Source organism: Numida meleagris, chromosome 1 (assembly GCF_002078875.1).
Source record: "Numida meleagris isolate 19003 breed g44 Domestic line chromosome 1, NumMel1.0, whole genome shotgun sequence".
NCBI lineage: Eukaryota > Metazoa > Chordata > Aves > Galliformes > Numididae > Numida > Numida meleagris.
Genome location: NC_034409.1, coordinates 47,803,984 through 47,818,892, shown reverse-complemented (window position 1 = coordinate 47,818,892; position 14,909 = coordinate 47,803,984). Strand labels below are relative to the sequence as shown.

The 14,909-nt window shown below is 41.8% G+C and overlaps 1 protein-coding gene across 2 annotated transcripts in view; it reads left to right on the top strand.

The window, feature by feature from the left end:
* The window catches only part of ANKS1B (ankyrin repeat and sterile alpha motif domain containing 1B), a 433,433-nt gene continuing 423,726 nt past the window's right edge, over positions 5,203-14,909 (top strand). Inside the window, exon 1 of one of the 2 annotated variants that reach the window (XM_021408341.1) lies at positions 5,203-5,726. In XM_021408341.1, coding sequence (XP_021264016.1) covers positions 5,593-5,726 — 134 coding nt within the window. In that variant the 5' untranslated portion in view covers positions 5,203-5,592. The remainder of the gene's footprint in view (positions 5,727-14,909) is intronic. The other variant, XM_021408420.1, reaches the window with a different exon arrangement.

The following is a 14,909-nucleotide window of genomic DNA, read 5'->3' as shown; positions in this document are numbered from 1 at the left end:
CTGGGATTTCTTTATAATCTTTCTTTCAGGCGGTCACAATCTGATATGTTGGCAATGCTGTGCCTTAAAAAGAAGGCAAGATGTGGGAAATATTTTGAAGACTGAAAGAGTTTGCAGTGTATCAAATGTAGAAGGAAGTAATTTTTATTGCAGCAAGCTTGACAGGCAGAGGTTTAGTCCTGTATTGTAACTGTCAGCAGACACTGGATTGGGGCATCTAATCAGCATGCTGCTCTTACCTACTTGTATTCACATTTCATTCTGCATTTCTCTCTAATGCATGAAAAACAGTGTTCGGCATATTTTGATAGCAAACTGATGCAAACCAACATCTGAGTAGAAGGATTGGATGAATAATTACACTGCTAATCCCACCTGCTGTCACACAACAAATACATGCGGAGAAATGTATAGATATGCCAGTTAATCTTAGCAACTACCACCAGAGCAAAACAGCAACTGCACTAGCAATGGCACAGTAGATGCTGACTTGCTGTCAGTACTAACCCATCACTGCTTTCTGGAGGCTTAGCATTCCAGCTTGAGCACAACCTGTGGCCTGTGTGTACCAAAGACTTTAGAGTAGTGGGATATTACAGCCCCCTGGGGAAAGCAGTACATTTCCCATCACGTGTTCGGATGATCCCATAGGTCAGTGTCTGGGTGACAAAACAGTAGTTCAGTTTCTTCAATACCTTCTGAGCCCCAAAAGAAGGATGTTGCGGGATCAGTCAGTGCAAACACTGAGACAGCATCTTACCACTGTGCACCATCACTAATAATGGGACCGTTTCCTTGCATGTTCTCGTCCATCACAGATTTACACCATGATGATGTGCCTCAAAGCAAACAATTGTTTACAAAGTATTTTATCTAGTCAGAATTGTACAGTCAGAGATACGACTGTTGAATATAAGTCATCAAACGTGGCTTTTTCTCTACATGCTACTTAATCTGATGGCTCTCTTGTGGGTCCGTAGCACCTCAGTGTTGTAAGTTGTGTCTGGCACCCTCAGTTTCTCTTGTTTTCTTTTCTAGTGGAAGAGGATTTAAGTCCTTGGGAGGATGTAAATCCTTTTCCTCTTTCAGTGGTGAGATCTAACGCGTGTACTGCAGTGTGTCCCACTCATCTAAGTGGAAGGCCTGTCCGCTGTTCCTCCCTCCTGAGCCAACCAGTGGGAAAGGTCATCAGAGGAAGGCTGATGGGCATCTTGATTTCACCCTGAGGAGGAACCAGGACATGACAGGCATTTGCACCTACCCCTCACTACAACACAGATATAGAGGCCCTGGGCACTTCCAGAGAAGGGCAAGGAAGCTAGTGAAAGGTCTGGCGCTTAAGTCTTATGGGGAGCATTGAGTAAAATAGGATTGTTCAGTCTGGAAAAGAGGAGGCTCATGGGAAACCTTATCACTCTACAACTCCCTGAAAGGAGGATGTAGTGAGGTGGGAGTTGGCATCTTCTTACAGATAACAGTGACAGGACAAGAGATAGTGGCCTTATGTCATAACAAGGGAGATTCAGGTTGGATTTAAAGAAAAATTTCCTCTCTGAAAGAATAGTGCTGCACTGGCACAGGCTGCCCAGGGAAGTGTTGGAGTCGCCATCCCTGGGGGTGTTTGAGAAACATGTGGATGTGGCACTGAGGGATATAGTGGGCACGGTGGGGATGGGCTGGTGGTTGGACTAGGTGATCTCAGTGATCTTTTCCAACCTTAATGATTCTGTGATTCATGAGCTCAGAAGAGCTCCTGTGACCCCCCAGTATGGACTTAGTCTCTGAGCCTGGTGCTTAGGTATCTGCTAGATGAGAAGGCCTACAGCAAAGTAGTTGCAGTCACTTGACATTCAATGTGTGATGTACATATTGTAAAGAGCAAAATATAGTATGAAGCCTAAAAGAGTCTTGCCACCTAGATGCTGTGTGACAAATAGCTCTTTCTCTAGGTTACATCTGAAACCTTTGTCCCTAATCTACCATGGATGTAGAATAACGAGAAGAATTAAGTAAGGCCATTCAATACCAATTTGTTTTTTACTGCCAAATTTTTCTGATGGCTTCTTCCGGCATTCTGAGCACTCTCAGAATATCCATCAGAATTTCTAATAGGGATCTTTGCATCTTTACATGAGAGTATTGAGAACAGGCAGTCCTGAAATATGATGTTAATGTTTGCAATTCTACACAGCTATTTTTAATATCACAGATTCAGGTTTTTTCAATATTTGCAACTCAGTCTTTCATATCCCTTCTATGCTCCTTCTGGAAAATAGAGGGGAAAGTCAGAGAATTTGAGAAAGCACTCATTTAACTTGCCTAAAGTATGGGAGTCTGTGGGGAGAGGAAATCAAGTTGTCATCCCAAAATAGGAACAAAACCATGTGACAGTTGCATTGTAAAAACATTAAGGAAAATCCCTGTTTATTACAATCAATCCTCGTCCTTTCAAATAACAAACCTATTAAAGAATTCCTAGGTAGCCTAACTGCTTTTTCTGGTATTTTAGAAAATGGAAGAAAACAGAAGGTAAGGCATATGTTGTGTTAAGAGAAATTTTGAGATGGAAGGTGTGATGCCACTTAGGCACTGACAGCTGCAGTGGTCATAACTTAAAATGTCTTTGCATGTACTAAAATCATAAAATCAAAATTCCACTGTGGTATGGAACAGCACTGCTTGAAAATCAGACAATGTTTTGAAAGATTTTTTGGCTGTTTTACAAATTATCTCTCTCATCTCTAACTGCTACAAATCATAAAGCTATGTTTCTATATTTTATGTCTATTTAACATATTGCAGTACATGTCATTTTGAATACCGTCCATGGTGTTGTCCTGGCATTACCAGCAACAAAGAATGCACGACATTTAAAAACACAAAGAAGCCCACCTGATTTAACAGGTTTGACCATTTGCATTCAGTTCAGTCTCCGTACCTTTTTTCCTTACCACAGACCGCTATGGGTTTGTATCCAGAGATGAAATCAATGTTCTGAATTCTTTGCTTCAGTAGCCATTAGAGTTTATCTGTGCTTAACCCTGCTATTAAATATTACTGCTTAAATTCATTTTTCTTTTTCAGACCGGTAAAATAACTGTTTACAAATCCTCTGCTTGCAGTTTGATGGGTTTACTGGGTAATGTTTTGAACCTCTCTGCATTCATGAAACCTTCCTGAATTTGCTGGACACTGCATGCATCTGCTCCATTGATGTTTCTATCCTGATCCTTCAGACTGTTCTTCAACAGCTTTCTGGATGATCTTTTCAATTAGAGCACAGTCTTGAGATTTTATTTTCCCAAGAAGAATTATGTAACGTTTGTACTGAGTCATATTTGCCATCTGCTGATCCAACCACATAAATAATCCAAATTCTTCAAAAACTGCATTTTCCTTAGTATCTGCTTCTAGTCTCATTATTCACAAACGTGCAGATCTGTGTACTCACTCCTGCCTTACAATCAGCTTTTCACAGAACACTGGCACCCCTTCAGCGGTTCTCAGCAGCTGTGAAGAAGCTTTCCCATGCAGAAGATGCAGAGGATACATGTGAGGAGGTACTCAACCAGGTGATACATGAGAATATAGAAAGCAAAAGTCAAAGCTGAAATAGAAGGAAATTGTGGCTACTCCAACAAAGTACATCACAAAGCTTCCAAACAGAACAAAGCAGGAGTATTCTCAGTTCATGGCTAGCCTTTTTGGAACTAGTTAATGAACTCAAATGGCTGGTAACAAGATACAGAACTTTCTGCTTTAGCTTTAAGTCACTATTTTCTGCTGTGACTCTGCTGTTATGAAGGTCTTCAGCTGTAAATCCTAATTCGTGTGGTTAAACATTTATTTATTCAAAACTAATTTTTACTGAATCACTTGTGATCTCAGAATCACTCCTTGAGACTGAGATTTATATCAGACTGCTTCAATCAGAAAGGCCATAGTGACAGAGTCTCTGCACCTGGCTTTACGTCAGTGCTCAATTACGTGTCCTTATGACAACCCTGGAGAAGACAGCATTTTGCATTCTGAAAATGCCAAACTATGTAAAACACATTTGCCATTGCTTTTGGTGCTGTGGACAACTGTATGGGGGAAAAAAAAAGAGGTCTCCAAGACGATAACTTTTTTTTCCTATTTATTCTTAAGAGATTTTTATGTTAGGTAAAAAAGTACATGAAAATGGACTTCTTCCATTGATTTGGGTGTACTACAGCTCTGAAGTTAACGCTTCCTCTGAAAACATCACATTGAGATCCTGCCTACCGTAATGCCATTTTGCCGGTTGCTGTGCGTGCAGTAAATGGGAGAATGCCATGGATCTCAGTGGGGTGGCAGGACGGGGTCTTATTTGCCTGTTGTACCTACTGAGCTGCCTGTATAAATTGTTAATCAGGGACGTGGGGCAGTAACGGGAGGATACATTATCAAATGGCACGTTGAACGGTTGGCGGGCATGGAACATGGAATAGCGTGTAAGGACCGAAAGCTGTAAGGATGATGGATTCCGGTGCTGGGAAGGACTCGCATCATTCGGGGTTACACGTGTGAGCCTCCGGAGCGCCAGAACGAGGGCTGAGCGGATGTGACACCGAACAGATCGAGCTGCGCTCCTCATCAGCTGCGACGCTGCGGCTGGAGCCGCGTTAGCGGTCCCATCTGCTTGATTCGCCAGCAGCTCCTCTCGGTGCCTCGCCTCGGCAGGGCCCGCATTTTCCTTATTGTCGATACGGCGGAGCGGGCTCCCCCGTGCCGGAGCCATGTTCCCGGCTGGGGTTACATCCCCGCTGGGGGGGATCTCCCCACGCACCCACGCCCGCGGTGCCGCCCCGCCTCAGCTCCACACCGCCCCGCTGCCGGAGCCCCCCCCAGGCCCAGCGCCGCTCGGCCCCGCCGCACCCTCCGGCGGCAGCGGCACGCTCCCCCGCCCTCTCCCCTCCCCTCCCGCAGCGCGAGGCGGCGCCACATCCCCGCCGCTCCCCGGGGCCACCTGCGGCCGCCTGGGCCGGGGCCCCGTGCTCAGCACCTGGCGAGGCCGAGGGGCGGGCGGGCGGACCCCTCTCCCTGCACGCGCAGCCCCGCACCGCAGTGGAACGCGCGAGGGGCGGGCGGGGCGGGGCGGGGCGGGGCGGCCGAGGGCTGTGGCGGGCGGAGCGGGGCACGCGGCCCGGGCAGCCACTGAGCGCGCGCCGGGCACGTCTCCCCAGCAACGGGCCCGGCTCCCCGGGGCCGCGCCGCCTCCCCCTTCCCTCCCTTCCCTTCCCTTCCCTCTCCCGTGTGAGGGTCGCCGTCCCCCTGCCCCGCCCCGCCCAGACACGGGCGCGGGGGCCGCCCGCTGCCCTCCGTCCCCGTTCTCCAGGCCGAGGCTCGGGGTGCGCGGATGGGAGTGGGGGGGGAGGCTCCCGCTCGGCCTGGCTCCCCCCCTCCTTCCCCTCCACACTCCACCCAGCAATGATCCAGTGAAACTAGGAGGAGGTGATTCTCCTCCTCCCTCCCGCTGCTGCTCCCGCTGCTCCGAAGGGGACTGCAGGAATCCACGCTCCGCTCCCAGGCAGCGCGGCGGGGGGAGCGGGGGCCGCGCGGTCCCCGGCCATGGGCAAGGACCAGGAGCTGCTGGAGGCCGCCCGCACGGGGAATGTGGCTCTGGTGGAGAAACTCCTGTCTGGGAGGAAAGGAGGGATCCTGGGCAGTGGATCCGGAGCTATTCCCTTGTCCAGCTTGCTGAGGTAGGGGCACCATTCCCCGCCAGGCGCTGGGGCTTTCGCTGCTCTTCCTCACCATCACCATCGTCCCTCTCATCCTCATCCCCATCCCCGTATCCCTCATAGTAAGAATAAATGGTTCACTCTAGCCAAGTACCACCGTGCTTAAAGTCACAGGCAGGCATTTTATTTACACAGCGGTACAAAATCCTCGCCTTCAATGCGTCAGTGAGGCACTTGTGCCTTCTGTTGCTCGCTGCGGTGCAGAACTTGCATTTTTATTGCTGGGCTGATATGCACCATAAATACCCTTTGGTATTTCGTCTCCAGACGACTACTCTCAATCACGGGTGGAAGCGTTCATCGCGGAAGCGGGGATGCGTTGCATGTGAGGAGTGCTGTGTGGAACGCTGCCGCGTCGCCTCACACCCTCACCACAGTTGCTCCCCTCACTTGCAGAAGAAATTAGGCATGCCATAGTAATGAGCCTACAACACAAAGAAAGGAACCTTCTCTCTGTCGAGGCAGACAGGCATGAAACTGACGGAGCAGGTTAGGTAACAGCAGGGTTAGTTTCGAGGTACCGCGATAGAGTGGAGTGAAACTGGGTTACTGGCCATGCTGGTGGAGGGACTTAACTTTAATCATCAGTCATCTGGAGGAGCCTACAGCACGGCTTCAGCGTGGAGTTTCATCATGCTCTTAATACGAGCGTTATCACAGACAGGCATTCATGGCACTTGTCAGTATTCATGGAGAAGGTCTGCAGCCTGCAGCCCTCCGCTGGTGTTGTGTACTATGCTGGCCGTAGCAAGAAGGCGAAATGAGCTGAAACACTGTGTACCTAGAAACTTGAATGAATTGTTAATTCTATTTATTTGTGAAAGAAAGGAAAGGCCTAGAGAAATGGAAATTGCTTACATGAAAGCATGTTTTTCCTTGTATTGTCAGTGTGTCCTCGTCACTATATTGTTTCAGTATTCCCTATTACAGGAAATTTAGGTGGCTGTCCAAATTATAGTTGTGTGAATTCTATTGTAAAGTCTTTGTATTTTGAAGATGTTTTTAGAGCTGTAAACGCCAGTGGTCAGGGTAGTCATAGTTTACTAAACTTCAGTGTTGCCCCAGTCCAACCACTCATTGAACTGTTGTTTAATTACTTGCCCATTGACCACAATCAAAGCACGCCATGCAATTGTTTCTCTTGCTGTGCTTGGATATGCAGTTTAGCAGGTGATACGCCAGATAATTGGTGGAATTTAAAATACAAGGCTTTGTAAAATGTGATGGGCATTTTTGGCAACAGCAGAAGGAAGTTCACTTCCATTCTATTTATAATCCAGTTCTACTGCATGATTTGTGTAGTGGCTTTCTTCAGGGCTAGCACCTGTGGTGTGTTCTTACACTGTTACTTTCATGTTGTATATCCAAAGTTCTGTATATCTGGAGGGAATGCATTTGCTTGTGTTTTTATCTTTTTATTAAACAAGTGTTTCACTTTGTGTATACAGAACCCATTAACCATGTGTTTTGTATATACAAATGAGTTGTGGCATTCACAGTTTGCCACTCAGAATCCAAGTAGTTCACATTGTAAACTCAGTTGTATTATTTTTCTGGAAGGGCACTTACTTCATTCTACTTCTTTTTAAGCTAAAACATGCACTGTTTTATTTATGCTGTTTCTTACTAGTGATATAAAGGATGTTTTTGGCTTTTGTAAACATAACTTAAAACATCTGAAGTAAGTATTTAGCATGTAGCTGCTAAAATATTTCCGATTTTGAAGAAGTTATTTCAATACAGTTAAAAAGAAGTCAGTAATAGTTTGATGCATAAACATTTCACAATGTAACGCACTATTGAACATAATGCTTTTTAGAGGGAATATTAATAATTCCATTAACTTCACCAGGCATGCTCAAAGTAGCTACTACATAGCTATAAAACATATTTTCAAGCAAAAATTAAATGTGCTAGGTATTTTAATGTATCTTTTTTTTGGAGAAGTTATATGACCTAGCTGATGCCAGTTATTATGGATTAGGTCCGGAATGGCATGCAGTATTAAGACAAAATGTAGGATTGTATCTTGGTACAGAGCTCCTGGAAACAATAGAAGATACTGAAAGGGAGTTATACTAACTTATTGGTCTGATTTAGGAGAACAACACTTAACTGAAAATTGCTAAGTTTTAGAGGAGCTGTATATAAAACTTTGAACTTGAGGGCAGAGGGATATGAAGATTTCTTAATAGAAAACTACTTGCAATAGCTTTTCTAGTAACCATGATGCTAGTGTTTTTTTCAAACATTGTATTAGACTGAAAAGTGCTTATGCAGAAGTGTTTTTGAAAGTTATCAGATAAAGTGATAGGAAAAAAATATAAGGACATATTTTTCTTTTTTTTAATAGCGTCGTAAGGAGTTACTGTGTTTGATAGTGTCTTCCAGTGTTTCATTGACTGTAATTGTTCATTTCCTAAAATGGTGCCCCAGAAAGGCCCATGTTGCTGTTTCTCCTTTTGGCAGTGCTGTTTCTAGTGTTGGACTGGGAGAGTACAAGTCCTTCAGCATCCAAGTGGACCTATACTGTCCTACTGTGTGGGACTTCTCTTCAGCTTTTTTCTAAGGATAAAACTCAATTTATGTGGCTGAACCTCCCATGGCCAGGTGCCTTTGTGGAAATTTGCTTTGCAGTAATTATGTACCTTGTGAATGAAATCTAATATTCATGAATCGACAAATGCACATTGATTGTTATCTGAACTGAGGAACAAGCTATCTGAACTCTGATCTTCTATTTACATTTTTACAACTTTTTTTTAGACTCTTAGCAAATTTTATGGCGCTTGGGGGAAAAATAGGGCAAGCCTTTTTATGGTTGTTTTATAGTTGGATATATTCATTGATGTTAACTGTGTAGTAAATTATCTTACTTTTAAAGGGCTGACTTCTAACTTAAAAGTCATTATACTGAATTATGACAATAGTTCAGGAAAACAACACTGTTCAGCAAGGCTATTTAAGCACACGTAAGTAAATGAATGAATTCCTGTGTGGACTTAAACCCATACTTACAACAGAGTACATGCAAAGTGCATAACAATGGTATATGCTTAATTAAGAGGTCGTACGCACCCAGATATCTATAATGTATCCATGTATGTAGGACTTCATGCCCTAATTAATTTGTCTGAAGGAATGACAACAAATCAGTGATGTTTGACTGTGTGGACCATGCCTTCAGTTCAGGAGATGTGCTGAAAGGCCCCTTACCTTAACATAGAATCATAGAATCACAGAATTGCAGGGGTTGAAAGGGACCTCAAGAGATCATCAAGTGCAACCCCCTGCTAAAGGAGGTTCCCTACAATAGGTCGCACAGGTAGGCGTCTTGAAGAGACAGGTCTTGAATATCTCCATAGAAGGAGACTCTGCCACCTCTCTGGGCAACCTGTTCCAGTGCTCTGTCACCCTTACGTAAAGAAGTTCTTCTGCATGTTTGTATGGAATTTCCCATGTTCAAGTTTTAGGTCATTGCTCCTTGTCCTACTGCTACAGTCCACCAAAAAGAGCCTGGCCACATCCATTTGCCTCCCACCACCCTTTAGATACGTATAACCTCCATACTTTCTCTCCGGAATGTGAAGATTGTAAAGTGAGGGTGAATTGTTCATATGCAAAAGCTGACATAAGGCACTGCAATGTATTAGAGCAAGTAAAATCTTCAGGCAACACTTGGCATAGAGTAACTTAATTGCTTAACCCATAGCTGATTAGTTGATGAAACCTTGGTATTTAGTTGCATTTTACACACGCAGTAGTTTATGAGTCATCTGTGTGAACTGACAGACATAACGAAGATCCACATCCTCTGGAGAATACAGCTGGATTCCAGGTGGGGTAGACGAGGACATCTAAGGTGTGTTACACTTGAATGTGCAGGCAGCAGTTGGTGACCCAGCTCAGTAATACAGGGATGGGATTTGTTCTTTAACTGTGAAAAAATGACACTTTGAGACACCTCAGAAGCCATTCAGAGTTTAGAAGGCCAACGTGTAAGGGAATTTTCTGTTTTTTTCTGAGATTCTTCTTCCTGGAAATGTCATGCATTAGTATGTTAACTATGATTCAGTTTTTTTTTTTTGAAAAAAAAGAGCTTTTATGGCTGTAATTGAAAATAATTTTCACTAATTTTAAAATTATTTCACTGTTTTTTATATCACTACAGTATAAACCTGAAAACTTGAGAGTGAAATCCCACAGTCCCTCTAACAGAATGTTCTATTCAGTTCCGGTATCCCAAGCCCTTAAATGTACATTAAATTACTTACCATACAAAATAAAAAACGTAAAGCATTTCTAACAAAACCAGCATTTTTTTCTGTATATTAGATTGATTATCTGCATACACATAACAGTTCTATTGACAAACCTATTTTTCATTATTGGGTAGAGACAGGCTTAATTTCCTTCAAAGTATTTTGGTAAAAATAACTGCATAGGTCTTCATAAATCTCAAAGACCTTGTATCATTTTGCAGTATGCAGTCACATGCAGCCCTTTTTGCCTTACTTGTAGGTTATAGCCTAAAGAAAAAAATGGATAATTCTTGATTAAATGCTAATCTTTAGCCCTTTTAAACTCTTTACTGTAAAGAAACATTGGTTTTTCAGCAGGACTGAGGGATAGAATATGAATTACTATGTGAACTGGCACAGAGTTGTTAGGAAGGGTGAGTTGGCCCCTATTTGCTCTTTGTTGGCTCCTGCCATTACACAGCATGGGTGGGTGGAGCAGCCTGCATGGAGCTGTTTTTTCCCCTACTCCACTTGGCAAGCTGTGGCAGGGAATGGCTCCCTTCTTTGCTTGTCCTTAGTGCGGCTACGCCATGTATATGCCTGGCCCAAGATATTTCTTCTCTCAAGTATAAGAAACCCAGCAAGCAGATTGTCAGTCTGCAAGCCGCAATCTGTTTCCTCATCTGTTTCTCAGAGCAGTGTCTTGCTCGCAGCAAAGCCATAGTTTAGCCTGAAGGCCTTGGTGCATGCTGAGAACGCACAAATCTTCTGTCCTTATGCAGAGCCTTGTGATTTGTTCAACTTTCTGTGACAAATCAGATCACACTTAAAAACAGCTTGTAGAGCAGAAAGTATTTAAAGAATAAAGTATTTTACAAAGCTTTGGTTAAAATATTAGCTAAGATGTTCCCCTCCCCCCCCACATTTTAAATTAAGTAAATGGATTTTCTCATCAACAAAAATAAAGGCACAAGTTCTTTCTTCATTAAAAATACCACTGTTTGAAGGAAGAGAAAAAAATTCTTAGCTTGATTTTATGAAGAAATTACATTAGAGATTTCAATAGCAGGTTTCTGATCTTACATACTTCAGAGTTCAGTTTTAGTCTCAATTCCGTGTTAGAAGATATTTAATCCAAACATTCAGTGCCAATAACAAACTGGCGAGCATTTGTTACCTGTAGATCAATGGGGCATTCATTTATTCTATGTTTATGTCTAACTTTAGTTACAGTTCTTTTAATTAATATACAGAGGTGTTTGTACCAGTGCTCCAAGCAGAGACCAACATTTCCAGATTTCCGCGTTACCTTTTCTATCCCGAGTAGGATATTTTTTTGGAACATATTTCATTTTTCTTCCTTTTGTCTTTCAGTATGAAGTACAAATTAATGACCATTGCAGCACTTAGCTTATGGTATTCATTATTAGTGATAGTTGATTGATGCATTGATTCTGCATGTTTGTCCTTTCAAATGTATGGGTTTCTGCTAAAACTTCATTTTGTTATTTTCCATCTTTCTTAGATTTATTTTTATTCTTATTTCTGATACATTGCTTTCAATCAAAATTTAGATGATTATATCTACAAGGTTCCTTTAATTTTCTTCACAAGTTTGAAATATTCACCATATGTAAGGTAGCAATATGGAGAGTTTTTAGGACATCTGGTAGAATTCTCATTGTTAAGGCCAAAGCAATTCATGGTTTCTGTAATTAATCTTCCCTAGGAACTCAACATGACCCTGGATTCACAGCTCTGTAGTCAGTGTCTGTTCATAAACTTCTCACTTCTTATTCCACATCTTATTTCCTGAGTATTGTTCAAGTTTCCATTCCACTAATATTCTGAAGTCTGTTAGACCAAATATCAAAAATGAACAGCAAGAACTGCAGAGCTAGTGTAAAATCTACTATGGTCGTATTATATGCCAAGGGAGAGACTCAGGATATGGGATGTAGTAGTGCTAGGAAAACAGATGGAGTTGCTTGTGGAATTGGGAAGACTAAGAACTTTTACAAGCAGTTTCAGGAGAAGGTAAGGGGGAAGAAAAAAAAGAAGAGCTGAAGTATTTATAAATTGAAAGATCTTTAGAAGATGGCTAATGTTTAATTCTGCTGTAGGCCATGAAATGCGTTTTGACCTCCATCTTGTTTTCCCTCTCAGTTGTTTGGTAATTCAATAGAATTAATGCTGCATTGTACATTTTTAAAGTTGATATATGATGTCGCTAGTTTTAAAAGGTACTGTGTTAGGGGAACTAAGAGGGGAAATAAATAAAATAGAACAATGAAGAATGATATATTCTGAAAGGTCTTCTGTCTTATGACTTGTCAGTGTCGGAAATGTGATGATGAGCAAAATACAGATGCTTTCAAGACAAGCGTTTTCACAGTAACTGCACCAGTGAGCAAGAAGAACATATCAGTGTTTTTTAAATTCTGCAGGTAGATTCTGTTCATTGTCTCAGTTTCAGTTTGTATGGGTATTCATGGATGAGCTATCAAGGAAATGCTTGTAGCTCTAGGCCATTTTTTATTGCCCTGACATGGACACTCGTTGAAGCAGCCTATAAACTACTTTAATTCGTGCTACTGCTATATAATCCCTAAGAGACAATACTGTTCAGAGTGCGATTACACTCCCTTTCCTCCAGCAAGCTAAGCTTGCTGTCCTGGGGAATTGTCATATACAAGAGTTCCAGAGCTGGAGAATTCCATTCTGCCATGGGATTTTTCTTCTGGCCACTTCCAATCAGAGTACACATCCTAATAATTTTTATTGTTTCAAGGTAAAATATTTTTATGTTAAATGCATAAGACATACGAGTGGTGTTAATTCCTGCCTACCTGTATGACATTTTCTTGTACATAGATCCTTTGGGGAAGTAGGGAATACATTTTGTTTGATCTTAATAGGCTTTATGTGAAGATTTTTATTACTTTTTAATTACTTTTTTTCCTGATGACAGTATTTTTGGTATGTTCTTTTTGCATTTTAAAAGTGATATAACTTCTCTTCTGTACCTAATTTAACGTCTTGAATTTCTAATAACGTATATATATCTAACATGAGAAAGATTCTGAGAGATTTAATTCCACAAGGTTGTGCTTTTATTAAAATCATTTTACAGTTTTCCATCTAATGCACATACATTTTCTAAAGAAAGAAGAAATGCTAAAAATGACATTTTGAGTGCAGTTTTGTTCTGGTTTAAGATACCTAGTGGTACTTTTGTTTCTGTAGGTATTGATGTCTGGGCTAAGTTCCTGTTAGAGCCAATGGAGATATAGTTGATACAGTTAGGGAGCATACAGAGTGATTCAGATCACCCCACATTTTATATAGAATAATTTTATTTCCAGCTAGACCACATCCTTAATTTAAGTAATCTTATAGGTGAAGTATTTCAGTGAAGGACAGAAAAAGAGCAATTTTAATAGAAGGTATAGGTAGAATGTATATATAGATGACTACTTAAATAGCTGAGTTAAAACAAAAACTGGTATAGGATTTCTCTCCTTTGTTTTATAGTTGCTTTAGATTAATTCAGAGATAGTAAGCATTAGCTACCCTATAGATAGTCAACAGATCACCTGATCCAAAGGCAGAATCAAGTGCTGGATGGTTGAAATTATATATAAATAAAAAAATAAACAACATAAAGTGCATGCCCAGTGTGAAGAGGAGAAAGCTAATGGGTGATCTTAGTGCTGCCTTCACCTGCCAAGTGGAAGGGTGTAAAGGGAATGGGCTGACTTCCTGGAGCTGTGTATTGGCAGGACAAGAAGCATCAGACAGCAGCTGCCACACAGCAAATTCTATGTAGATAGTAGGAATAACTGGGTTGGTATGAGGATGGTGGAACCTGGGAAAGGTTGCTCAGTGAGTTTTGTGGTATCTCTCTGTCCTTGAAAATATCCAGGCTCCTGGGCATCGGTGTCTAGTTGGCCTTGCTTTGAGAGAAGGGATGGTCCTTGTGTGCCTTAATTTTTCTGTGATATCTTACAGCCTGTGTAATATACCACATACCAGGTCTAAAGTATTATGGTTTGTTGACCTTAAATTACCCTTGCACACTGTTAATACAAACCCTTTCCTTTATTTTTGGAACCCGAATTCTTGATGACAGTAAAGCTGACAACGTTATTCCACTGTTTCAGCATCTTTAATTCTTTTAAGAATTGTCTTCTGTTTTCTCCCTGAACTTTGGAGAGGGGGGAACCTGGGCTTGGAAAGTGGGCTATTGGGAAGAATGAATGACCTCACTGGCTGCATTCAGTGATGTGGTGGAAGGGTTTTGTGTCAATTAGAGGTTCATTTACAATCTCTTACATAGTCTGGGACCCATTCTACTTTGCCTAAGCTTTTCCTGTTCTGCTTACTGTTTTATGCTTCAGTTGGACAATTTTTTTGTGACTTTCTTCCTCTCTATCACATTAGTCATTACAAAAACCATTACTATTCAATTTAGCCTTTGAGTTTACACATCAATAACTTTTTTCCCCTGTAAGTGATTGGTGTGTGGAGTTTTCTCTTTCCTAACCCTCAGACAACAGAAATAAGTAAAGTTGTACGGTATGTGTAGTGTTACCCAGTGAATCCAGTAAAGAGATGTCTTTTAGGGAAGGTAAAATAATTGGGAATATCTACTGGAATAGCTGCTTTCCATCTGCACATTGCTTGAGTTTCAGACCTTTGAAAAAACTTTCTAGACTGTTTGTTACTGGTAGTTGTAAGAGTTTAAAGTCTTCCATGCTTCCTTGTCGGCTTATCTGGGTCATTGTTTACTATTTGTAGAATTCACTAGGTATGAGTAGTGAATCTGTGTATCTAGGTGGTTTTTGTAGAATAAAAACATATTAGTATTAGCAGTTTGACCCAAGAATCTCCATTAAGTCAT